The sequence below is a fragment of the Bufo bufo genome, chromosome 8 (assembly GCF_905171765.1).
Source record: "Bufo bufo chromosome 8, aBufBuf1.1, whole genome shotgun sequence".
Classification (NCBI taxonomy): domain Eukaryota; kingdom Metazoa; phylum Chordata; class Amphibia; order Anura; family Bufonidae; genus Bufo; species Bufo bufo.
In genome coordinates this window covers 165,174,227-165,202,015 of record NC_053396.1, presented here as the reverse complement: position 1 = coordinate 165,202,015, position 27,789 = coordinate 165,174,227, and the positions used below count along the sequence as shown (strand labels likewise).

Sequence of the window (27,789 nt, the reverse complement as noted above, 5' to 3'; positions counted from 1 at the left end):
CTATACAGATCACTTGCTCCGTACAGTATTGAAACAAAGTTTTATGTGATTCTCTCATCCCTACTTATTATCCATATTAGTAATTTTTCCATCACATTATACACTGTCCTTTTCCAGGGGTTACAGTCATTGGAGCGGCTGATGTGTTTTCCTATGGTGTGCAAGCACGACCACCGCTGCTGGATTGCAGGGTGGTCGTAACCACTGGAAACAAGCAGTGTATAATGTGATGGAAAAATAAAGCCAGCAAAGGAGGCAATTCAGGAGGTGTTCACTGTGCGCTAAAAATGATGTGACGTCCTGATTCTGTGGCTCAATATGAATTTGGCAATGCCAAACTTGTATAGGTTATATATATATATATTTTTTTACCACTTTAAAAAAAATTAAAACCTTTGAAAAAATCTAAATTTTCTTTGCATCACCATTTTCTAACAGCCATAACTTTTTTATATTTACGTCAGGGCTTTTTTTTGCTTGACTTGAACTTTATTTTATTGGTACTATTTTTGTGGTACGTAGGACTTTATTAACACTGTTATTTAATTTTTTTTTTGGGGGGGAGGTGACAAAAAATTGTGAATCATGTGGTTTTCATTTTTTTTCCGTTAGTGTTCACCAAACAGGATTTTTACAAAATATTTTAATAGCTCAGACATTTTAAGATGTGGCGATACCTGATATGTTTCTTTTTTTTTACTGTTTATATATTTTTGTATGTAAAATAATAAAGTTTAATTTTTTTTAAAACTTTAATAGTAATAATTTTTAACTTCCTTAGGGGACTAGAACCTGGGATCTTTTGATTCCTTGTCCTATTCACCCCGATACAGATCTATTAGGGTGAATAAGATTTTGACATTCTCCCTGCTGATATTTAACCCACTCTGACACTGGTTTTAATTAAAATTATCCCCTTGGAATACTGCTTTAAGCAAACCTTTTAAGGTGGATGTAGACGCACCAATAATGTCCAGATTATCGGGAACAACTGTTCCTGCGAGTAGTCGTTCCTGATCATCTGGCCAAATGCTCGTACATCGGGTGATCCTGTTGCTCGTGGAGGCACCACCAATCATGTCTTCCGAGCAGCAGATTGTGTGGTCTAAGGGTCCATTCACACGTCCGTCACCCCCCATAGAACTGGCTATTCTTGTCCACAATTGCAGACAAGAATAGGACATGTTCTATTTTTTTGCGGAGCCGCAGCCCGGAAGTTCGGGGCCGCGCGCCGAAAATGCGGATGCGGAGAGCACATAGTGCGCTCTCCACATCTCTTCCGGCCCCATAGAGAATGAATTGGTCCGCACCTATTCCCGATATTGCGGAACGGATGCGGACCCATTTGTGGACGTCTGAATGTACCCTAAACAGCGATCTTCTGCTCAGAAACCATGTTTCTGTACGAGGACGAGCGATCACATTAGCCATCCCCTGTCTTCATACAGTGAAGGAGATCGCTGCATGTTAATGCGTGGTCTCCTTCACTAAACGAGCAGCCAACTGTCGGGAAGGAACGCTTCAAGTAATTATCACTTAATTAGTAAATAATTACTCAACAAGCAATTAAATTAATAAATGCATAGATACATATGAGATAGATAGATAGATAGATAGATAGATAGATATGGGATAGATGATAGATAGATAGATAGATAGATAGATAGATAGATAATAGATCTCCAGTTATTGTATTAGTGCAATACCATATTCTTCTAGTTGACCGAATGTATGTAGAGGGCAGCATATACAGGGCAGCATATACACGGCAGCATATACAGGGCAGCATATACACGGCAGCATATACAGGGCAGCATATACACGGCAGCATATACAGGGCAGCATATACACGGCAGCATATACAGGGCAGCATATACACGGCAGCATATACAGGGCAGCATATACAGGGCAGCATATACAGGGCAGCATATACACGGCAGCATATACAGGGCAGGATATACAGGGCAGGATATACAGGGCAGGATATACAGGGCAGGATATACAGGGCAGCAGTGAATTACCAGCTGAGAGTAATGGCGTAGCAAAAGGTCATGCAGGGCGTGTAGCTGTACATCTCCGCATGTGATGCCACGTTGCCCCAGGACTTATCACTCAGTCCAGCAGACTATTTGTATCTACTAAATGTAATTATATTTCATGACCCACAAAGCATCCCTCACTGTAGACACGCTGGACCTGTTTGTGTCTGCTCAATAATAGCCCTACATGCAGAACTGACTGCTTCTAACCCATTATGTTGTTGCTTCACTCGGATTCTCTCTGATGATAATCAGTTATCAGTCTTGTGCCTTTTTTTTTTTTTCTTTTTTGGGGGGAGGGAGGCCTTTTGGGCTAGCAGAAAAGCATTGAATGTCATGAGTTGTTTGCAAGTTTTTTTATGGAGAGTATGTGTGGGGGTTGGAATAGGGTTAGGGCCCTTGCAGACGAGCGCGAGCGGATTAGGTCTGGATGCGTTCCGGAAAACTCGCACCATTTTGCAAGCAAGTTTAGTCAGTTTTGTGTGCAATTGCGTTCAGTTGTTCAGTTTTTATCGCTCGGGTGCAATGCGATTTAATGCGTTTTGCGCGTGCCTAATAAAAAACTGAAGGTATACAAACAACCATCCGTGAAAAACGCATCGCATCTGCACTTGCTTGCGGGACCTTAGGCTTCTCTGCATTTTTGCCTGATCCCACAGGGATCAGCAAAAACGCTTCCGTTTCTGATAATATGAACGGATCCAGTTGTATTATCTTTAAAATAGTAAGGACGGATCCGGCATGAACACCATTGAAAGTCAATGGGGGATGGATCCGTTTTCTATTGTGTCCGAGAAAACGCATCCGTCCCTATTGACTTGCATTGTGGGTCATGCCGGATCCATTTTGCTCCGCATCCCATGACAGAAAGAAAACCGCAGCTCGCTGTGGTTTGCTCTCCGGTATGGGAACGCAACCAAGCGGAACGGAATGCATTTTGGAGCACTGCGTTCTGTTCAGTTCTGTTTTATCCCCATTGGCAATGACAAAACGGAAGCGCTTTTTTCTGGTATTGAGACCCTCTGCCGGATCTCAATACCTGAAAATGTAAACGCGCAAGTGTGAAAGTAGCCATAATCATGTTTCTTGTGGTTTTTTCAGACTTTTTAATAGAGAAGTCTATGGGAAAATGCCTGGAAAAATGCTACATCAAGAGCATGTTGCAATTTGAAAACACATCAGGGGACAAAAAAACCTCCAGCAAGCTGTCTAAGGCCTCTTTCAGACGGGCGAGATTTCCGCGCCGGTGCGATGCGTGAGGTGAACGCATTTCACCCGCAGTGAATCCGGACCCATTCATTTCTATGGGGCTGTGCAGATGAGCGGTGATTTACACGCCTCACTTGTGCGTTGCGTGAAAATCACAGCATGCTCCTCTTTGTGCATTTTCCACGCAACGCAGGCCCCATAGAAGTGATCCGCAAGCAAGCATCCGCAAGCAAGTGCAGATGCGGTGCGATTTTCACGCACGATTGCTATGACACAATCGGGATGGGGACCCGATAATTATTATTACAATAGCATTCTTAATACAGAATGCTTAGTACAATAGGGCTTCATCTTTGCTGTGCACAGGAAAAGGACCTGTGGTGATGTCACTGTGCTCATCACATGGTCCGTCACATGATCCACCACCATGGTAAAAAGATCACGTGATGGACCGTGTGATGAGCGTAGTGATGTCATCAAAGGTCCTATTCCTTAAAGAAGAAAGAAGAGAAGTTGGGCTGCGCGAACAAGTGGATTAAAGGGGTTATGCACTTTGTTTTAACTGATGATCTATCCTCTGAATAGATCATCAGCTTCTGATCGGTCGGGCTCCGACACCTGGGACCCCCGCCGATCAGCTGTTTGAGAAGGCAGCGGCGCTCCAGTAGCGCCGCGGCTTTCTCACTGTTTACCGCCGGCCCACTGATGTCACGACTAGTATCAACTGGCCTGGGCGGGGCTAAGCTCTGTTCACTTGAATGGAGCTTAGCCCCGCCCACGCTAGTTGATAATAGTTGTGACGTCAGTGGGCCGGCGGTAAACAGTGAGAAGGCCGCGGCGCTACTGGAGCGCCGCTGCCTTCTCAAACAGCTGATCGGCGGGGGTCCCAGGTGTCGGAACCCGACCGATCAGAAGCTGATGATCTATTCAGAGGATAGATCATCAGTTAAAACAAAGTGCAGAACCCCTTTAAGGTTAGTTAAATTTTTTTATTTATTTTTTAACCCCTCCAGCCCTATTGTACTATGCATTCTGTATTAAGAATGCTATTATTCTCCCTTATAACCATGTTATAAGGGAAAATATTACAATCTACACAACACCTAACCCAAACCCGAACTTCTGTGAAGAAGTTTGTGTCTGGGTACCAAACATGCCAATTTTTCTCACGCGTGTGCAAAACGCATTACAATGTTTTGCACACATTCATTTAAAAAAAAGATAGAACATGTCCTATTCTTGTCGGCAATTGCCAACAAGAATGGACATTTTCTATGATAGTGCCGGCCATGTGCGGATCCGAAAACACTACGGTCATCTGAATGAGCCCTAACTCTGGCAAGAACAGTGGAAAGTTGCAAATTTTGCACCATAATTTGTGACTTTTTAATGCCACAAAAGTAGTGTAAAACACTTCACTCTTACATGCACTACGATGAAACTGTACATTGTTGGTGTGCACCTAATGTATGAAGCGGGGTCACATTTGAAAATATAAAATGTTGAGCTATTAAAATATAAACACATGTATCATGCACAGTGAATGACGTAACAGAAAATAAAATTGTAAAAATTGCTAATTTGATGTTTTTAGTCAAATCGTCCCCCCAAAAATTTAATAGGTGACCAAAAAGTTGTATGTAAATTGTATTCCAAAATGGTACCAGTTAAAAGCTAAAGCTCACCCCACAAAAAACAAGCCCTCAAACAGCTCTGCAGGTGGAAAAATAAAATTGTTTGGATAAAATTATAGAAATGCAAAGAAAAAATGTTTTTTTAAAGGGCATCTGTCATCAGATTTGTACCTATGAACCTGGCTGACCTGTTACATGTGCACTTGGCAGCTGAAGACATCTGTGTTGGTCCCATGTTCATATGTGCCCGCATTACTGAGGAGAATTATGTTTTAGTATATGCATATGAGCCTCTAGGAGAAACGGGGGCGTTGCCCTTACACCTACAGGTTGACATGGTCAGGCTACTTTCACACTTGCGTTCGGAGCGGATCCGTCTGGTGTCTGTACAGACGGATCCGCTCCTATAATGCAAACGCTTGCATCCGTTCAGAACGGATCCGTCTGCATAACTGTTTTTTTCAGATCTGATTTTTCACTTTGTGAAAACTCAGATCCGACAGTATATTCTAACACAGAGGCGTTTCCATGGTGATGGGGACGCTTCAAGTTAGAATATACTAAAATAACTGTGTATATGACTGCTGCCTGGCAGGTGCTGCCAGGCAGCAGGGGGCAGTCATGTACACAGTTCTTTTAGTATATTCTAACTTGAAGCGTCCCCATCACCATGGGAACGCCTCTGTGTTAGAATATACTGTCGGATCTGAGTTTCACGATCTACTCAAATCCGATGGTATATTCTAACATAGAGGCGTTCCCATGGTGATGGGGACGCTTCAAGTTAAAATATATCATCGGATTAGAGAAAACTCCAATCCGATAGTATATTAATAGGGACTCCTGACTGTACATTGAAAGTCAATGGGGGACGGATCCGTTTGAAATTGCACCATATTGTGTCAACGTCAAACGGATCCGTCCCCATTGACTTGCATTGTAATTCAGGACGGATCCGTTTGGCTCCGCACGGCCAGGGCGGACACGAAAACGCTGCAAGCTGCGTTCGGGTGTCCGCCTGTTGAGCGGAACGGAGGCCAAACGGTGCCAAACTGATGCATTCTGAGCGGATCCGCATCCACTCAGAATGCATTGGGGCAGTACGGATCCGTTCGGGGCCGCTCGTGAGAGCCTTCAAACGGAGCTCACAAGCGGAACCCCGAACGCAAGTGTGAAAGTAGCCTCAGACAGTGAAAACATCATGACGCCTGGCCCTGTCATTCAATGTGCGGGGGGGGGGGGGGGGGGGGGGTGGCAGTTGCAGAGAAAGTGGAGCCTACAGTGCCTTGCAAAAGTATTCACCCCCTTGACTTTTTTCGTATTTTGGTGCCTCACAACCTGGAATTAACATGGATTGTTTAAGGATTTGCATCATTTAATTTACAGAACATGCCCACAACTATGAAGATGTTTTTTTTTATTTTTATTTTTATTGTGAAGCAAACAACAAATAGGACAAAATAACAGAAAAAGTCAATGTGCATAACTATTCACCCCCTAAAGTCAACACTTTGTAGAGCCACCTTTTGCGGCAATCACAGCTCCAAGTCGTTTGGATAAGTCTCTATGAGCTTGCCACATCTTACCTATGGGGTTTTTGCCCATTCCTCCTTGCAAAACTGCTCCAGCAAATTCAAGTTGGTTGGTTTGTGCTTGTGAACAGCAATCTTTAAGTCTGACCACAGATTTTCTATTGGATTGAGATCTGGGCTTTGTCTCGGCCATTCCAACACATTTACATGTTTCCCTTTAAACCACTCAAGTGTTGCTTTAGCCGTGTGTTTGGGGTCATAGGCTCAAATCACACACAGAGTGGTACAGGTTTTTCTCAAGAATATCCCTGTATTTAGCACCATCCATCTTTCCCTCAACTCTGACCAGGTTTCCAGTCCCGGCTGCTGAAAAATATCCCCACAGCATGATGCTGCCACCACCATGTTTCACTGTGGGGATGGTGTTCTTTGGGTGATGTGATGTGTTGGGTTTGCACCAGACATGGCGTTTTCTTTGATGGCCGAAAAGTTAAATTTTAGTCTCATCAGACCAGAGCACCTTCCTCCATACATTTTGTGAGTCTCCCACTTGCCTTTTTGCAAACTCACAATGTGCCTTTTTGTTTTTAGCTGAAAGTAATGGCTTTCTTCTGGCCACTCTGCCATAAAGCCCAACTCTATGGAGCGTACGACTTATTGTCGTCCTATTGTCACGGCCAGGCCCATGACCGTGACTTCTTACCGCATGCAGTTGCCGGCGGTTTTGCATGGGTCTTCAACCACGGGTGAGGGCCGCTTGTCTGTGGCCTCACTTGTGGTTGCCGCGGGCAACCAGTGTTGGGGTTTAGCAGCAGAGCAGCCTGAGCGTTGCTAGGCAGCTTGCTGCCCTGGCATGCGGTCACACCTAGCAACCTTTTTGTTAGGTGTGTGTGTTGTGTGCACTGTGTTGTATGTTATTGTGTGCACTTTCCCTTTATGTATGTGTGTTTCCCTTCTGTGGCATTGGAAGGGTTAACTTCCTTCCCAGTGTGTGTGTGTTGTCACTGGGTGTGTCCAACCTTTGGGTGTGGCCACTTTGGCCTATATATACCCTCTCTCTAGCAGGGCTCAGTAGGTTGCTTCAGGCTTGCTAGCTGAGGCAGCCTCCTGTGCTTTCCATTCCTCTGTGAGAGCCACCACTGTGGTCATAGGTTTAAGTTCAGGTTTTATGTCTTATTAAGTTTATGCTTACCTGTATGTGTCATGTCTGGGTGATGGTCTGTTGGGATTTTCCTATGTTGGTTTGTGCAGCTAATGGTTCTGGATTCTCTGTGTCAGGGATCCAGTCAGCAAGGCTGTGGCAGGTTGGTTGAGCTACTGAGTTCACCTGCCATTTCCATTAGTCTGTTTATGTTTCCCCTTTTTCCCAACAGCTTGGCCGTTGAGACTCCTGCTCCTCCGTGCCTAGGAGGAGTGGGTTGTCTTACTCAGCTCCTAGCTTAGGGCCATCTTGAGGGCTAGCAGGGACTTCTAGGTTCCAGAGCATGAGCCCTCCTACCATCAAGGTTGGCTCATGTAGCTAGGAGCCAGGGTCAGGTTAGGGATGCTTTTAGGAGGTGACCTGCTCCCTAATCCTGTCTTCTTGGTCAAGCAGCCATAACATCACCGGGCTCCACACGGCTGAGGATTTCCCCCATCCTCAGCCGTGACACCTATGTACAGATACTCCAGTCTCTGCTGTGGAACTCTGCAGCTCCTCCAGGGTTACCTTAGGTCTCTGTGCTGACTCCCTGATTAATGCCCTCCTTGCCCGGTCTGTGAGATTTGGTGGGCGGCCGTCTCTTGGCAGGTTTGCTGTTATGCCATGTTCTTTCCATTTGGTTATGATAGATTTGATGGTGCTCCTGAGGAAAATCAAAGATTTGGATATTTTGGATAACCCTGACTTGTACTTCTCAACAACATTGTCCCTTGCTTGTTTGGAGAGTTCCTTGGTCTTCATGGCAGTGTTTGGTTATTGATGCCTCTTGCTTAGGTGTTGCAGCCTCTGGTGCCTTTCAAAAAAGGTGTGTATATGTAATGACAGATCATGTGACACTAAGATTGCACACTGGTGGACATAATTTCACTAATTATGTGATTTCTGAAGGTAATTGGTTGCACCAGAGCTTTTTAAGGGCTTCCGAACAAAGGGGGTGAATAAACACGCACATGCCAATTTTCTGTTTTCTATTTCTAAACAATAGTTTTATTTATATATTTTTCTCATTTCACTTCACCAACTTAGACTATTGTGTTCTGATCCATCACAAATAATCTCCTCCGCTTGGACCTACCAACACATGTGTTTGGTATAGGAATTTTTGCTTTTATCATATTATGAATCTATATGTGTATGTAATTTTCTGTGTACATCCTTGACCTATTTAGTGACTTTCCGTAGTGCTTGTCTGGACTTCTGTTTCATATTTTTGACATGGATTGCATCAGGTTGTTTGGTCTCATTTTGTCCCACACAGGGTCATTTGAACAGTTGGATATGTGACTTTTTATTTGTATAGTCTAGATTTGCCTTTATTTGTTTAGCATAAGAGATGCAATCACAATGCCAATTATTGTTTCCGTTCAATCGCAGGGCGTTTACACAGGGCAGTAATTGTAAACAATCTTTAGGCGATTCTGCCCTTAATTAACACTTCTCTCCATTTATTTTACTAATAGCAGTTTTAGGTAGAACTTGTCTCATGTAACCTCTTTCCCAGGACATTCCTTCTTTTTTCATACTAGAAATATCTCCAACTGAAGTGTTCACACAGTCTATAGATACGTTCCATCCTTACGTTTTGCAATATTTATAGTCACATATTATGTAAGTCTCACTGGTCCCAGTGTCTGATGTGCATTACAAAATACGATCTTGTCCTCTGGTGCAGCATTACATTTGGTCAATAGGATTTCAAAAAATGGAAAGTAAGTCTGTACAGGTTCTTTGAAATGCACTTTGTAGTATCATATTTTGCAGCATTGCCTACCATTACATAGTAAAAACGTCACACTAGAATATATACAATGCAGTTGGAAAAGTCTTCAGACCCTTTCACTCTTTGTTATCTTGCGGTCTTGTGCTTGAATAAAAAAAAAAATTTGTCCCCATCATTCTACACCCAGTACCTCATAATGAGAAAGTAAAGACAGAAAGTTCAAAAACTTTTCCAATTTATTGGCTATGTGCTTAGGTTCATTCTTGTGTTGGAAGGTCAACCTTTTGCCCAGTCTGAGGTAGAGTTGTTGCGATACCAAATTTTTTATTCGGTTTCGATACCATAAAAAAGTATTGCGATACTCGATACCATTCGAAAAAATAAACCATTTTAAAAAATGGGGAATCGCGCAGTTTTTATTTATTTTTTCTGTTCTGGCGTTCACCGCATAGATTTTTAAAAATATTTTAATAGTTTGGACTTTTCTGACGTGGCGATATGTGATATGTTTATACATTTTATATGTGAAATTGGGAAAGGGGGTGATTCATACTTAATATTTTGGTGTTTTTTTTTTTAAACTTTTTTACACTTTTTATTTAATAACTATTCCCCCCTTAGGGGCTAGAACCTGGGATTTTTTTCATCCCTTGTCCTATTCACCCTGAGAGCTCTATCAGGGTGAATAGGACTTCACACTCTCCCTGCTGCTCTGTGCACACAGCATCAGGGATGTTACCATGGAAGCCAGGGCTTCAGTAGCGTCCTGGCTGCTATGGTAACCGATCAGAGTCCCAGGATTGCACTGCTGAGGCTCCGATCAGAAGCTGCCACTGCACCACCAATGAGGGGGAGGGGAGAGGACCCTGTGGCCACTGCCACCAATGATTTTAATACTGGGGGGTAGATGGGGGGCGCGCACTGCACCACCAATGATAATTACCCCTTAATACAGGAGGCGGGTACTGGCAGATCAGCGGCAGTTAACCCCTCTGGTACATGACGAAATTATTCAGCGGGCATCCTGTCACAACGCCGGGGGGGGTCATGTGACCCCCTGTATCGGCGATCGCCGCAAACTGCAGGTCAATTCAGACCTGCGGTTTGCGGCTTTACCTGCGGTTCCGGCAGGAAGGCAGCGCGATGTCTAAGGAAGGCATCGCGCTGCCTTCCGATGAAGAGCATGTGAGATCCAGCCCCCTGGATCTCACAGGCCCCGGAAGCTGTATGAGTAATACACATAGTATTACTCATACAGCTAATGCATTCCAATACAGAAGTATTGGAATACATTGTAAAGGAATATACCGCCCAAAGTTCAAGTCCCAAAGTGGGACAAAAAATAAAGTGAAAGTAAAAATAAACAAAAACGTCATTTTCCCCAAATAAAGTAAAAAAAAATTGTTAAAAAATAGGGGGAAAAAAAAGTATACATATTAGGTATCGCCGCGTCCGTATCGACCGGCTCTATAAAACTATTACATGACCTAACCCCTCACAAAAAGTGTAATAGCAAGCGATCAAAAAGTCACACGCACCCCAAAATAGTGCCAATAAAACCGTCATCTCATCCCGCAAAAATCATACCCTACCCAAGGTAATCGCCCAAAAACTGAAAAAATATGGCGCTCAGACTATGGAAACACTAAAACATGATTTTTTTTGCTTCAAAAATGAAATCATTGTGTAAAACTTACATAAATAAAAAAAAGTATACATATTAGGTATCGCCGCATCCGTGACAACCTGGTCTATAAAAATATCACATGATCTAACCTGTCAGATGAATGTTGTAAATAACAAAAAATAAAAATGGTGCCAAAACAGCTATTTCTTGTTATCTTGCCTCACAAAAAGTGTAATATAGAGCAACCAAAAATCATATGTACCCTAAACTAGTACTAACAATACTGCCACCTGTAGTTTCTAAAATGGGGCCACTTTTTTGGAGTTTCTACTCTAGGGGTGCATCAGGGGGCTTCAAATGGGACATGGTGTCAAAAAAACCAGTCCAGCAAAACCTGCCTTCCAAAAACCGTATGGCATTCCTTTCCTTCTGCGCCCTGCCGTGTGCTCGTACAGCGGTTTACGACCACATATGGGGTGTTTCTGTAAACTACAGAATCAGGCCCATAAATATTGAGTTTGGTTTGGCTGTTAACTCTTGCTTTGTAACTGGAAAAAAATTATTAAAATGGAAAATCTGCCAAAAAAGTTAAATTTTGAAATTGTATCTATATTTTCCATTAATTCTTGTGGAACACCTAAAGGGTTAACAAAGTTTTTAAAATCAGTTTTGAATACCTTGAGGGGTGTAGTTTATAGAAAATACATTTTTGGGTGGTTTCTATAATGTAAGCCTCGCAAAGTGACTTCAGACCTGAACTGGTCCCTAAAAATTGGGTTTTTGAAAATTTCTGAAAAATTTCAAGATTTGCTTCTAAACTTCTAAGCCTTGTAACATCCCCAAAAAATAAAATATCATTCCCAAAATGATCCAAACATGAAGTAGACATATGGGGAATGTAAAGTAATAACTATTTCTGGAGGTATTACTATGTATTATAGAAGTAGAGAAATTGAAACTTGGAAATTTGCAATTTTTTTCTAATTTTTGGTAAATTTGGTATTTTTTTTATAAATAAAAATGAATTTTTTTTTACTTCATTTTACCAGTGTCATGAAGTACAATATGTGATGAAAAAACAATCTCAGAATGGCCTGGATAAGTCAAAGCGTTTTAAAGTTATCAGCACTTAAAGTGACACTGGTTAGATTTGCAAAAAAAGTCCTTAAGGTGAAATAGGGCCTTAAGGGGTTAATAAATTAGCAAAAATTTCTGAAACATTCTGTTGTTGTTTTTTTTATTTTGGCAGAAGGCTGCAACATAACAAAATGTGAAAAAAGCAAAAGGGTCTGAAGACTTTCTGAATGCATTGTAATTTGCTCCCTGTACTTGCTACACTTAGTTTTTGCTATTAACCCATTAGTGTTGTATTAGCACCACCCAGTAAAACGTTATGTGCAATATAGAAGCACAAAATCCAATTTTACAGAGAAAGGCAGCAAGTAACAATTGCATTATCCATTTTAATGGCCCCAACCCAGTGCCAGTCACAGATCAGCCATACATATGAGCCACAATACTCCCCAGAAGTATCAACCATAATGTGTCCATAATAATTAACTACAGTGCAGCCACAAGCATCAGCCACGGTGCTCCCAGTGATGTAAGGCCACATAGTTGCCATAAATGCTAGCCTTAGAGCCCCCACAATTACCAGTGATCACAGTGATAATTTCCATTCTCTTCTACACTCGCATATTAGTCTGTCCTGATGCTTTATGCTCAGAAGGCTTTGTTTGGTGTGAGCAAGTCCAATGCACTTTTGAAAAACTTTGTACAAAACAATTCAATAGTACAAGTGATATAAGAAACTTTATAATATATCTTATCAGAGAAAAATGTCTGTTTCTCCCCCTCCTAAACTAACATTCTCTCCTGAATTCATCTTGAAAGACAAGATGGATTGGCAGCTCACAAAAGCATCAGATTACATGTTCCCCAAATAAGTTATGGAGGAGTGAGGATGATTGATCTGCAGTGCGAAAGACAGACACGTGCTGCCCGTAGATGCCTATGAAGAGGGGAGGAGGAGTGAGCTTCAGTGAGAGATAAAGACACATGCTGTCTAGGGATGAGCGAATCGACTTCAGACGAAACATCCGAAGTTGATTCGCATAAAACTTTGTTTCAATACTGTACGGAGCAGGAGCTCTGTACAGTATTAGAATGTATTGGCTCTGATAAGCTAAAGTTATCGCTTTGCAGACTCTTGCGAGCCTTTGGGTAATAACTTCATAAATTAATTTGTACTGTAAAAAAACAATTCCTGAACTTGTGTTCGGTTCCAAGGAAGTTTTATGCGAATCAACATCGGATGTTTCATCCGAAGTCGATTCGCTCATCCCTAATGCTGTCCATAGAAGTCTATGGAGAGTGGGAGCAGGATTGAGCTGCTAGAGAGAAAAATGCATTTTTATCTTAAGATTTATTACAAAGTTTCTTATAATAACCTATACTCAGTGGCGTTCCTAGAGAAGTAAGAGCCCCATAGCAAGGATCAAACCAGCCCCCCCATACAGGACAAAGGAGTTTATGCCTGAACCCCTTTCCAATGACCCTTGGGCCATTTTTCCACTGCCTTGTTAGCTAAAAGTCTTTTCTTTAGAGGGAATAGTCCTGACCAAGTCACACCCATTAGAAGAGGAGATAATCTCAAATAAGACTGGGCCCCCTCTTGCCCTGGGCCCCATAGCAGTCGCATTGTCTGCTGCTATTGTAGTTACGTCCCTGCCTATACTATTGTGCTATTCAAAGTTTGCTGAAAGTAAAGGACTTCACCTGAACATGTCTCTATAAGATGCATTATGTATCTTTTAATTTTGCTCCTTAAATTAAAAATGCATGTTTTTCGTCTGTTTTTTGGTCTGAACCACCTTGTAGATCCATCCTTAAGTAGAAGGACACTTTCACATACTTCTGCTTTTATCAGGAAATGTACTTCAGCCCTGCTCGTTCAGGGTCACATTAGTCACTAAGGAAGTTCAGTCATACTGTAACTACTACGTACGGTTTTGTTTGGCAATACTTTTTCTTGCTGTAGCCATAACGCATAGTATATGTTTTTTGCATGATGTCTCTGAATGGAATAGCATAGTCTTCTGCGCTATTCCATGTACCAGAGAAAAAGTAGACGTGTACCGGCCTGATGGAAACCAAAAGGATACTGTCACGATCAGTGTGGGGGAAAAACTCCACACTGAACACAGGAGGGAAAGGGAACAGTAACTGGGCCTGGAAACTAGGGAAGGAACAGGTCACCTCCTAAACAACCCTAATCCGGGCCCTAACTACCTATCAATATGAATAGACCTTGAAGGTAGGAATATTCATTAGCTGGATACCTAGGCCCTTATATTCCTATAAGGCCCTGGAATGAGGTTAGGACCAGAGACAACCCATTCCTCCCCAGATGGACGAATAGAAGTATCTGCCTCAGGCCCAGATACAAACAACAGGGAATATAACAAACACAATACAATAAGAAAAGACAAGACTTAGCTGAAAGTAGAAAACTGGCAACTCCAGAAGCACCACAGAGTACAACCGACCAGCTAGTTAGAAGACAGGAAAAAAATCTATATACCGCACCTCCAAGAGTTAGAAACTGCTACTTATGGGTAAGGTAAATTACCAACAAGCAACACCTGAAGCAAGGGGTGTGGCATTCACCAAAACACAGACACAATAAGATCCACAGGGAACTTGTCAGTTTAATCCACGAGTTGCCAGTCTCTCCGATCTCCTGGTACCTGCCACGGGAACATCTTTGACAGATACTCTGTGGATACATACAGTACAGACCAAAAGTTTGGACACACCTTCTCATTCAAAGAGTTTTCTTTATTTTCATGACTATGAAAATTGTAGATTCACACTGAAGGCATCAAAACTATGAATTAACACATGTGGAATTATATTCATAACAAACAAGTGTGAAACAACTGAAAATATGTCATATTCTAGGTTCTTCAAAGTAGCCACCTTTTGCTTTGATTACTGCTTTGCACACTCTTGGCATTCTCTTGATGAGCTTCAAGAGGTAGTCCCCTGAAATGGTTTTCACTTCATAGGTGTGCCCTGTCAGGTTTAATAAGTGGGATTTCTTGACTTATAAATGGGGTTGGGACCATTAGTTGCGTTAATGAGAAGTCAGGTGGATACACAGCTGATAGTCCTACTGAATAGACTGTTAGAATTTGTATTATGGCAAGAAAAAAGCAGCTAAGTAAAGAAAAACGAGTGGCCATCATTACTTTAAGAAAGAAGGTCAGTCAGTCAGACGAAAAATTGGGAAAACTTTGAAAGTAAGGGCTATTTGACCATGAAGGAGAGTGATGGGGTGCTGCGCCAGATGACCTGGCCTCCACAGTCACCTGACCTGAACCCAATCGAGATGGTTTAGGGTGAGCTGGACCGCAGAGTGAAGGCAAAAGGGCCAACAAGTGCTAAGCATCTCTGGGAACTCCTTCAAAACTGTTGGAAGACCATTTCAGGGGACTACCTCTTGAAGCTCATCAAGAGAATGCCAAGAGTGTGCAAAGCAGTAATCAAAGCAAAAGGTGGCTACTTTGAAGAACCTAGAATATGACATATTTTCAGTTGTTTCACACTTGTTTGTTATGTATATAATTCCACATGTGTTAATTCATAGTTTTGATGCCTTCATAGTCATGAAAATAAAGAAAACTCTTTGAATGAGAAGGTGTGTCCAAACTTTTGGTCTGTACTATACGTTTGGGGTGAATGCCATCTTTACGTAGCCTTACACTTTTGTTACAGTAAGTTATCCTATGGTCCCATATTTTGGTAACCTAATCACATTACTAAGACATTTAATATCCTCTAGTTTGAGATATGATTGCTTGATGTTACAGGCTCAAAGCCTAATGAGAAATTCTAATGATAACATCTCCTTTTCATATCAAGTGCATGGAAGCCTTTCAAATCCCTAAATATCTTGATGTATGTAACAGTGGCTGCTGTGCGCCGCTGTTCCCCTGCTTACCACCGTGGTCCCAGACGCCGTGCTCAGTAGTGACCTGTGGCCTGAGCTTCCCATTCACCGCTGCAGTTCTGGGCTCTGTTTGTGTAGGTGCTGTGGTTCTGAGGATCCGCTCCACAGTTTCCTCTCAGCCCTGGCCACAGCATGCTTGCTGCTGGTTTTTTGCAGCACTTCCTTAAGGACCAGCGTGCGTCACTTTCTGGGTTTTATCGGTTAGGTCATGTGACCTCGCTGACCAATCCTAGCCCTAATGCGCATATATACGTGGCTCAGCCCCCTTCCCGTATGCCTCAGTGTCAAGGTCCTTGTGTTTTGCTAAATATCCTGATGCTCACTTGTGTTCCTGACTTGTACTTCGTTCCTGGATTCTGCTAACCATCTGATCCCTGCCTGCTTGCCTTGACTCTCCTGTTGCCGACCCCGGATTGCCTGACCTGTACTCGTGCCGCCTGTCCTGACGTTTTGCCTGTCTGACTACGCCTCTGCCTCATCCTTCGGTCCTGCACTGTTGCTCCTGGTAACGACTCCGCCTGGACCAACTGCCTCGTGTGCCTACCCTCCTCAAGAGGTAGTGACCTGGTGTTCCCCTCGGGAAAGTCAGGGGTACTGTGAAGAGTCAAGGGGTTCACTTAGACAACACCCTTAGGGGAGGTAGGACACATGGCACAGTGGGTTCACACCTACCGGTTCATGACAATGTATCTGCACGTACAGACAAAAATACCACTGTACAAGCCAGGTAGAAGGCAATTGCCAACAGGACAGCAAATGTTGTAATCAGTACTCATAGTCCGTACCCATAATTTTCAACAGATTATACATATCTCAGCATAGAAGGAACCAAGTGTCATTTAGGTCTGGAAGCCTTATGCAGAAAATGCCTGATTTACCGGTCTGGTAGCAATGTTACTAGGATACCTCAAAAACAAAAAGTCTTCTGGGGTCTCACCTCTAAAACCTTGCTGATTTAAAGAATAAAGGGGCCGCAGCGTGTGGAAGAGAGCACTGCTCTACAGGGAATTGTGTCGGTGGGGCATATAAATGAATAGGGCTGAGCGTGTTACCAAGCACAGCCTCTATACTATGTATGGTGCTGTGCTTGGTAAGCATAGAGAAGGCCGCGGCGCCGGTGCCTTCTCCAACAGCTGATCAGCGGGTGTCCTGGGTGTCAGACTCCCACTGATCAGATACTCTCCTGAGGATAGGTCATCAGTATCAAAATCCCAGAAAAACCTTTTAAGCCCAGTGGCGTGCTTTACCACCATGCTAACCAAGCAACTTCTTGGGGCCCCAGAGATCAGGGATCAGGGGTAGCCACAAATCAGGGATCCCACTGCTGGCCACAGCCAGTTGGCTGAAAAAAAAATCAAGGGGAGTGAGACCCTTCCCAGTTGTAGAGAAGTAGCAGAAGTGCCCAGGTTGCACTGCTAAGCTGAGACTGGGGCTTAGCGGGCCGACGGAGGTGGAGCTTAAAGGGCAGATGGGGACAGAGCCTGGTGCTGTGAAGGGGCAGAGATTAGATGTGTGATGTGGCAGAACTTAGCAGTGCGACTGGGGCACCAGAAGTAACTTTGCTTGGGGCCCAAGAACTGCCAAATCTTCCACTGAATAAACCTTGTGTTGGATGTTAATAAATGAGTGGTGCAGTGATGGCGAACCTATGGCACAGGTGCCAGAGGCAGCACTCAGAGCCCTCTCTGTGGGCACCTGCACCCTGGAAAAAGTCTATGGTGTACCAATATGCCCTAGACTTTTCCTGCCTATCATCAGCGCAGGGCGCACTATGAACGGCACAGGCAGCGCACTGAATGCAGGCAGGCTATTATAGATAAATGATAAAGTACATGGAAGATAAACCATATTGGTATTCAGGTTAAATGTCCGTGTTGGCACTTTGTGATAAATACGTATGTGGGTTTTTGGTTACAGTTTGGGCACTCTGTCTGTATGTGTAGGAGCACTCAGAATCATCTGCTAAGTCCCGCTATTAGCAGCTGCCTCATAGTCACAGAGTTCGTGCAAAGTTGAAAGGAAAGCTGGAGAAAGGCCATGGTAGAATGAGAACTTTGGTTAGATTTTCCTTTAGGAAAAGAAAAAGCATAAGTTTCTGAAATTCTTCATGATTTATTGGGCAACAGTTGCGAATGCTTCATATAACCCCGTACGCATCAAAGGGACAAACTGCCTCCTGCTTTTTTTTTTTTTACCACTGATGGAAGCCGCAAACAGATTCCCAAGAGCAGCCAGTCTGTGCTTAGGTTTTGAGATCACTCTTTGCAAGGTGGTTGGGTTCCTTCTACCTTTGAAAAGTCTGGCCAGATAGTAACGAGGGACCCATATTCTTCTCATCTAGTCCTTCACCGATATCAATTGGCACAGATGACAAAAAGAAATGTCCATCACTAACCTAACATTTTCCTTTTGAAAACAATGGGATTTATATATAAATCAGTTTCCGTTCAAAGTTTTGTAGCAAAAGTCAGAGGTAAGGCTGCGTTCATATCTCCGTTGAAAGTTTCCAGCAGGCTGTTCTGGCAGAGAACAGCCTGTCGTTCACTGGATCCGGCGTTGCTGGATTCAACAGATCACCGACGGATCACTACGGTAATAGGACCTGGTGGTGATCCAGCTGCTTTCCGGCCGGACAGATACTGCTGCATGCAGCGATTTTTGTCCAACGTTTATGCAGTGTTTATAATGACACTGTAGCCACTGTTTTTCATTCTGGCAATTCCATCAACTAAATTCCCTAGTAGAGGACCCAACAGGTATAATGCTTCTTTATCCTTCTTTTGTTTTGGAATATAAGGGACCTTTTACACGGGCCAATAGAGGGGCGATCATTGGGAATGAGGAACATTCATTCCCAATCATTGCTTACTTGATGATCGCTGCTGTATGGAGATTAATGATTGTTACTGTGGTCATTTGTTCACATGCCGTTCCAATGTTTGCTGGCTGCACATCGCTGTTAACACAGGGGGATGTGATGCTGAGAAATTATTTTTTTTGTGCCGCATAAATGATCAGATCACCCAACAAATGAGTGTTTACTTGTTTATTGGGTAATTGGCGGCACATTTATTAGGGACAATCATACGAACATTTACAATAATTGGCCTTATCCTCGGCCCGTGTATAAGGGCTCATGAACAAGACCGTATTTTTTGTCCGCATCCGATTCACATTTTTTGCGAGTCAAATGCATTCACTTCAATGGGGCAGCAGAAGTTGCAGACAGCACATCATATGCCCTGCAAAAAAATAGAACAAGTCCTATTCTTGCCCGTTTTACAGACAAGGATAGGACAGTTCTACAGAGGGCAGGATGTCCCGTTCCTCAAAATGCGGAACACACGCATCCGGTATTCGTGTTTTGCGGATCTGCAATTTGCGCACTGCAAAAACGGCTACGGCCATGTGCATGAGTCCTGAGACTTGTTGCTGGATTCCCGATGACAGGGAGCCCTAGCAGTCTCACACCTTTTGATCAGCTTAACAAAAGCCTAGTCCACCTACCGCAGTAGAAAATGGTGCCCTTTAATTTGCCCCCAGCCTGTGTTACTTTGAGTTTCCGAGTGTGTGTAATGTGATGTCTTGGCAAATTTACAGCAACAGAACAGAATGCATCTTAGACTATTTTTTTTTCTTATAGGAGAAAGCAAGAGTGGTGGAACCCTTAGACTATGAGACCGTTATTTCTCAAAGAAAAGCTCAGATCTTCAGTGATCCACATCGAGATATGCTGATGTTCCCCATGGAGGATGTTTTTGTGCGTGTCCTCCATTTGCACTTGTTTTTCTCTTTAATATACAGATAGGCACATACTTACTTATGGAATTTTTCTTTTGCAAGATTTCCATGGTGGATCGTCAGCACAGAACCATCCAGTCTACAGTTCCTGAAGATGCTGAAGAGAAAGCCAAGAGTTTGTTTGTAAAGGAGGTACGTAACTCCTATTTTAAAGAGGAAGTCCCATCTGGACATTCATGGCACATCGAAAGGATAAGCCATAAATGTCTGATAGGGGCCCCACTGTTATTTCAACAACGGGGCCATGCCGTGAATGGAGAGCAAGCTATGCACTCACAGCCCCCCTCACTGCTATGGGACTTTCAAAATAAAAATTCAAAAATCCCATAGCAGTGAATGGAGAGGACATTGTGAATGTGTGGCTTGCTGTCCATTCATGGCAGGGCTCCAATCCTAAATTAGGAGCAGGTTCCCTATACGCCATTTATGGCCATTATTACCAAGAAGGGAATACTCCTTTAAAGGGAACCTGTCACCTAAAAAACACATATTAAATTGCCAGCAGTCAGTACCTTATAGCAGTCTGTAGCACGATTATAAAGTTGTCCGTGTCTTTGCTGTAAGATGCGCCAAAAATCTGAAAAAATACTTTTATTCAACCGTCCACGCTATGTAAACAATAGTCTTGAAGTCAAGGAGGCAGCGGCTTTCTCGCCTGAAGTCAAGCGTGCCCCGCTCCTTAGCGTTTGATTGATAGGATTTCCAATTCCTTCACTACTGGGCATGCTCGAACTTAGCCTTGTGCGTGCGCAGTGTCCCCGCAATTCTGTTGCCTGCGCACTGTTCCTCTCCGCTGTGAGGTCGTTTTCAGAGACTCATTGCTCAGTGAAGGAATTGGACATCCTATCAATCAAACGTTAAGTGGCGGGAAAGGGGGGGTGGGGTGCGCTTGACTTCAGACAAGAAAGCTGCTGCCTCCTTTTGGCGCATCGTACAGCAAAGACACAGACACCTATATAATCATACTACAGACTGCAATAAGGTACTACTGGCGGGTGAATATACGTTTTCTAGGTGAAAGATTTTTTTTATTGCCAGAATCCAGAATTCTAGATTATGTCATAGTTAGTCATCTCTTTTTACAGTAAGTGATATCAATGTGATGGTAACTATAACAGAGCTAGAATGGAAAGCACATGACATTTTGCTTGGCTTGAGTCTGGAGCTAATGGAGAAGCTGTGGTCAGTTCTTCTGTACAGCAGAGTGACCACATAAAGGGACTTCCTCAGATCTCCAGAAGTTCTGCACTCTCTACATTTTATATAGGCCATAGCACCATGATGGGGGAGATTACTCAAAACTGTTGTAAAGGAAAACTGGCCTAGTTCCCCATAGCAACCAATCAGATTCCACCTTTAATTTTTCAGAGCTCCTTTAGAAAATGAAAGAATCAATCTGATTGGTTGCTATGAGCAACCAAGCCAGTTCTACTTTACACCTGTTTAGATAGTTTCAGATTGACAAAACAAGGCTCCAGGATGTGCCGTTGTGGTATCTAGCCCTGACTGCACTGCCACGTAGTGTTAATAGAAATGTTATTACATTTTTTATAAATTATTGATAAATTTATTAAATAATTTAATTCTCTAATTCTGGTATTTATAGCAGTGGTCAGAACACAGAGGAGACAGTACATGTGATTGTACCCCTGACTGATTTTGGCTGTAAATTATATTTGCTTTCTTTCATTCTAAATATTTTACTTAATTTTTTTTAATTATTATGTAACAGTGTCTTCCCTTACATATTAAAAGGAGTCATCCAGACTCCAGTCATTTTAAATTGATGGCCTAACCTCAGGATAGGACATCAGTATTTAGTAGGCATCTAACACACCGCATCCCGCCACCTAGCTTCTCTGGAGCAGCTCTGGCGCCAAAACTACTCATCTTTATCCATTGTGTAGTGAACAGAACTGGTCACTGTAGCGCTGCTCCCTTTAACCACCTCCGGACCGCTGTACGCAGATTCGCGTTCCGGAGGTGGCAGCGCTGCGCACAATCACGCATATACGCGTCATCTCGCGAGACGCGAGATTTCGCTCAAAGCCGGCCCGCGCATGCGCCTCGCGGGCTGGCAAAATTCAAAGAACAAGTTCGTCACCAGCCTGCCAGCAACGATCATTGGCTGGCAGGCTGGCGATTTTCAAAAAATCCAATCAAAAGTCATATAACAGATCATATTAGTAAATATGATCAGTTATATGGCTTGTCTGCTCCTGTGCTGGTCCTTTTCGTCGGTTGGATCCAGCACAGGAGCAGACTGAACTGTGAGTACACCAAACACTACACCTTAGCCCCAGATCACCCCCCTGCACCCCAATTAACCCTTTGATCACCCCTTTGATCGCCCCTGTCAATCACTAGTGAAAGGAAAAAAAGTGATCAGTGTAAACTGTCACTTTTTTTTTTTCACTGGTATTGGCTGTTAGGTTTTAGGGATAGTTTAGGCCCCTTGGTTAGGTAGTTAGCGTCAGTTAGCGCCCACCCCACCGCACCGCAGTCACTTTTATTCGCTGAATAGCGTATCGCTAATCAGCATTTGTACTTTTATAGTATCTGTAAGTGATCAAAACTGATCACGGTCAGATCTATAATAGTATTAGTGTCACTTTAGTTCGCCCTCCACCCAAAACGCAGTGTTTGCCCGATCAGGCCTGATCGGTCGCCCACACGTGCGTTCACCCACGCCCGCCCCACCGCAGTGACAAAAAATATATATTTTTTGATCACTGCACATTCATTTTACACGCACTGCGGCGATAAAAAAATCAGTTTTGATATTTTTTATCAACCGCAGCGGCCTCCGGTACTTCGCTAGCCTCCCCTTTGTAAGACAGGCTTGCTTTTTTTCTTGGGTAGTCTCAGGGAATACCCCTAAATTTAGTAGTCCAAATGTCAAACAGGGGGTATTCTTCTGAAGAGGCCTACAGGATTCTGACCCAGTCGGATGAGGAGTGGGAACCCTCATCTGACGAATCTAGCGGGTCAGAATATGAACCTGTAGAAAGCAGTGGCTCTCTGACCCAAAGTTCGGACGAGGAGGTTGAGGTCCCTGGCAGCACCAGGCGTACCCGGCCCCGTGTCGCTAGACCACAGGTTATGCAGGATCCGCTTCAAGAGCAGCAGAGTGGGGCTGTCGCTGCCGGATCACGTGGTGAGGCATACACCAGCAGCGCAGCCCTCCCTGGACCTAGTACCAGCACTGCCGTACAACATGGTGACGTGGCGAGCACCAGAAGGGCAGTTGAAGCTGGTACGGTGGCACGTGCACTAGTTACCCCGTCGCAGCCACCGCACAGACAGGCCCGTAGAGCCCCTAGAATCCCTGAGGTGCTGGCAAACCCTGTAGCCGCACCTGTAGTTCCCCCTTTCACCGCCCAGTCTGGAGTTCGGGTTGAGACAGCTCAAATCGGTTCGGCCCTGGGATTTTTTGAGCTGTTCTTGACTGCGGAGCTCTTGGACTTAGTCGTGGCAGAGACAAACCGGTATGCCACACAATTTATATTCGCCAACCCGGGAAGCTTTTATGCCCAGCCTTTCCGGTGGAAACCAGTCCAAGTTTCCGAACGTAAAAATTTTTTGGGCCTTCTCCTCAACATGGGCCTGACAAAAAAGCATGAATTGCGGTCATATTGGTCCACGCACCCGATTCATCACATGCCCATGTTCTCTGCTGCTATGTCCAGGGCACGATTTGAGGCCATCCTCCGTTTCCTGCATTTTAGCGACAACACCACCTCCCGTCCCAGAGGCCACCCAGCTTTTGACCGGCTCCACAAAATTCGGCCCCTCATAGACCATTTCAACCAGAAATTTGCAGATTTGTATACCCCCGAGCAAAACATCTGCGTAGACGAGTCCCTAATACATTTTACCGGGCGCCTTGGCTTCAAACAGTACATCCCAAGCAAGCGTGCCCGGTATGGGGTCAAATTGTATAAGCTCTGTGAAAGGGCCACAGGCTATACCCACAAATTTCGGATCTATGAGGCAAAAGATCAGACCCTGGAGCCGGTCGGTTGCCCTGACTACCTGGGGAGCAGTGGGAAGACAGTCTGGGACTTGGTGTCACCCTTATTCGGCAAGGGGTACCATCTTTATGTGGACAATTTTTACACAAGTGTGGCCCTCTTTAGGCATTTGTTTCTAGAACGGATTTGCGCCTGTGGCACCGCGCGAACTAGTCGCGTGGGCTTCCCCCAACGGCTTGTAACCACCCGTCTTGCAAGGGGGGAGAGGGCTGCCTTGTGTAACGAAGAACTGCTCGCGGTGAAATGGAGAGACAAGCGTGACGTTTACATGCTCTCCTCCATTCACGCAGACACGACAATCCAAATTGAGCGAGCAACCCGTGTCATTGAAAAGCCCCTCTGTGTCCACGACTATAATGCGCTCATGGGAGGGGTGGACTTCAATGACCAGATGTTGTCTCCGTATTTAGTTTCCCGCAGAACCAGACGCTGGTATAAGAAGGTGTCTGTATATTTAATTCAATTGGCGCTGTACAATAGTTTTGTTCTCTACAGTAAGGCTGGGAGAACACGATCTTTCCTCAAATTCCAGGAAGAGATCATCGAGAACCTCCTTTACCCAGGAGGTTCCGTGGCCCCATCCACCAGTGTAGTTAGCCGTCTACACGAGCGACATTTCCCCAGTGTCGTTCCTGGTACCTCAACCCAACCGTCACCCCGAAAAAGATGTCGTGTCTGTAGCAGGAGTGGAATAAGGCGTGACACCCGCTATTTCTGTCCTGACTGTCCTGACCACCCTGCCCTATGCTTTGGTGAGTGTTTCCGGAAGTACCACACACAGGTACACCTAGCATAGGGATTGCATCTCACAGGACAGGCACACAGGGCTATTAGGGCCCTTTTACTCTCAGCTGCTGCAAACCTCTCCTTTCACCTGGGATAAAGTGCATAACGTACTTCGCCACATCTTTGGGCGATTTGCGCTTTGCACATTGTCCCATGGGGAAGGAGAGGTTTGTTCTATAAAGGTAAAAAAAACTAAGCAAAAAAAAAATTACCGGTAAGTAAAAAAGTTCAAAAAAGTTAATATGTTCTGTTCTAAAGTTAATAAAGTTATTGCTTTGCGGCCTGGTTTTTTCTTTTTTGTTTTGTTTTTTTTACCTTCCAGGTGGACCAACCGATCGACCAGCTGCAGCACTGATGTGCATTCGGACAGAAGCATTGCGCTGCTGTCAGATTACACGCAAGTCGGTGTATGCGGCGCTGCAAGACGAGATTTCTCCTCTGCAGTAAAAGATATGTTTGCCGAGACATATGAGCTGAGGAGGTGGCGGTGTTCATATACTTTGGCAAACACTTTGTATATATAAAAAAAAAAATCCCGGCAATGATTTATTCATCCACATCGATTGATGTGAATGGAGAAATCTGGTTTGCCAGGGCATACGAGCTGAAGTGGGTATGGATGTTGGGCGGAGCTCCTATGTCCTGGCAGACGCCTTTCCCCTCCTTTTTCTTTTTTTGGCAGAGATTTTTTCATCCACATTGATCGATGCGAATGAAGAAATCTGTGCCGTTCATTTTTTTCTTTCAGCCCAGAGGCTGAACGGAAAAAAAAAATCTCATTACCCGTATGCTCAATATAAGGAGAATAGCAGAAACTCCTAATGCTGGGCATACATGTAATGATTGCGGAGACCCTCAAATGCCAGGGCAGTACAAACACCCCACAAATAACACCATTTTGGAAAGAAGACACCCCAAGGTATTCGCTGAGGGGCATATTGAGTCCATGAAAGATTGAAATTTTTGTCCCAAGTTAGCGGAAAGGGAGACTTTGTGAGAACAAAATCAAAAAAATCAATTTCCGCTAACTTGTGCCAAAATTTTTTTTTTTCAATGAACTCGCCATGCCCCTCATTGAATACCTTGGGGTGTCTTCTTTCCAAAATGGGGTCACATGTGGGGTATTTTAGGGGCCCCAAAGCGTGAGAAGAAGTCTGGTATCCAAATGTCTAAAAATGCCATCCTAAAAGGAATTTGGGCCCCTTTGCCCACCTAGGCTGCAAAAAAGTGTCACACATCTGGTATCTCTGTATTCAGGAAAAGTTGAGGAATGTGTTTTGGGGTGTCTTTTTACATATACCCATGCTGGGTGAGATAAATATCTTGGTCAAATGCCAACTTTGTATAAAAAAATGGGAAAAGTTGTCTTTTGCCAAGATATTTCTCTCACCCAGCATGGGTATATGTAAAATGACACCACAAAACACATTCCCCACCTTCTCCTGAGTACGGAGATACCAGATGTGTGACACTTTTTTGCAGCCTAGGTGGGCAAAGGGGCCCACATACCAAAGAGCACCTTTCGGATTTCACAGGTCATTTTTTACAGAATTTGATTTCAAACTCCTTACCACACATTTGGGCCCCTAGAATGCCAGGGCAGTATAACTACCCCACAAGTGACCCCATTTTGGAAAGAAGACACCCCAAGGTATTCCGTGAGGGGCATGGCGAGTTCCTAGAATTTTTTATTTTTTGTCACAAGTTAGTGGAAAATGATGATTTTTTTATTTATTTATTTTTTCATACAAAGTCTCATATTCCACTAACTTGTGACAAAAAATAAAAACTTCAATGAACTCACTATGCCCATCAGCGAATACCTTGGGGTCTCTTCTTTCCAAAATGGGGTCACTTGTGGGGTAGTTATACTGCCCTGGCATTCTAGGGGCCCAAATGTGTGGTAAGGAGTTTGAAATCAAATTCTGTAAAAAATGACCTGTGAAATCCGAAAGGTGCTCTTTGGAATATGGGCCCCTTTGCCCACCTAGGCTGCAAAAAAGTGTCACACATCTGGTATCTCTGTATTCAGGAGAAGTTGAGGAATGTGTTTTGGGGTGTCTTTTTACATATACCCATGCTGGGTGAGATAAATATCTTGGTCAAATGCCAACTTTGTATAAAAAAATGGGAAAAGTTGTCTTTTGCCAAGATATTTCTCTCACCCAGCATGGGTATATATAAAATGACACCCCAAAACACATTCCCCACCTTCTCCTGAGTACGGAGATACCAGATGTGTGACACTTTTTTGCAGCCTAGGTGGGCAAAGGGGCCCATATTCCAAAGAGCACCTTTCGGATTTCACAGGTCATTTTTTACAGAATTTGATTTCAAACTCCTTACCACACATTTGGGCCCCTAGAATGCCAGGGCAGTATAACTACCCCACAAGTGACCCCATTTTGGAAAGAAGACACCCCAAGGTATTCCGTGAGGGGCATGGCGAGTTCCTAGAATTTTTTATTTTTTGTCACAAGTTAGTGGAATATGAGACTTTGTAAGAAAAAAAAAAAAAAAAATCATCATTTTCCGCTAACTTGTGACAAAAAATAAAAAGTTCTATGAACTCACTATGCCCATCAGCGAATACCTTAGGGTGTGTACTTTCCGAAATGGGGTCATTTGTGGGGTGTTTGTACTGTCTGGGCATTGTAGAACCTCAGGAAACATGACAGGTGCTCAGAAAGTCAGAGCTGCTTCAAAAAGCGGAAATTCACATTTTTGTACCATAGTTTGTAAACGCTATAACTTTTACCCAAACCATTTTTTTTTTACCCAAACATTTTTTTTTTATCAAAGACATGTAGAACAATAAATTTAGAGCAAAATTTATATATGGATCTCGGTTTTTTTGCAAAATTTTACAACTGAAAGTGAAAAATTTCATTTTTTTGCAAAAAAATCGTTAAATTTCGATTAATAACAAAAAAAGTAAAAATGTCAGCAGAAATGAAATACCACCAAATGAAAGCTCTATTAGTGAGAAGAAAAGGAGGTAAAATTCATTTGGGTGGTAAGTTGCATGACCGAGCAATAAACGGTGAAAGTAGTGTAGGTCAGAAGTGTAAAAAGTGGCCTGGTCTTTCAGGGTGTTTAAGCACTGGGGGCTGAGGTGGTTAAAGAGCATCTGTCACCGTGATCAGATCTGTTACCTAGCAGGGTTGATCATGGTGACTAAAATGAGCCCTT

The 27,789-nt window shown here is 43.6% G+C and overlaps 1 protein-coding gene across 3 annotated transcripts in view; it reads left to right on the top strand.

The window, feature by feature from the left end:
* Positions 1-27,789, top strand: part of DOCK11 (dedicator of cytokinesis 11) — a 291,743-nt gene that overhangs the window by 6,834 nt on the left and 257,120 nt on the right. For all 3 annotated transcript variants that reach the window (XR_005774010.1, XM_040406100.1, XM_040406099.1), the window contains exons 2-3: positions 19,620-19,736; positions 19,820-19,909. Coding sequence is in view for 2 of the 3 variants with exons in the window: in XM_040406100.1 (XP_040262034.1) it covers positions 19,620-19,736; positions 19,820-19,909 (207 nt within the window). In the remaining variant the exon portion in view is untranslated. The remainder of the gene's footprint in view (positions 1-19,619; positions 19,737-19,819; positions 19,910-27,789) is intronic.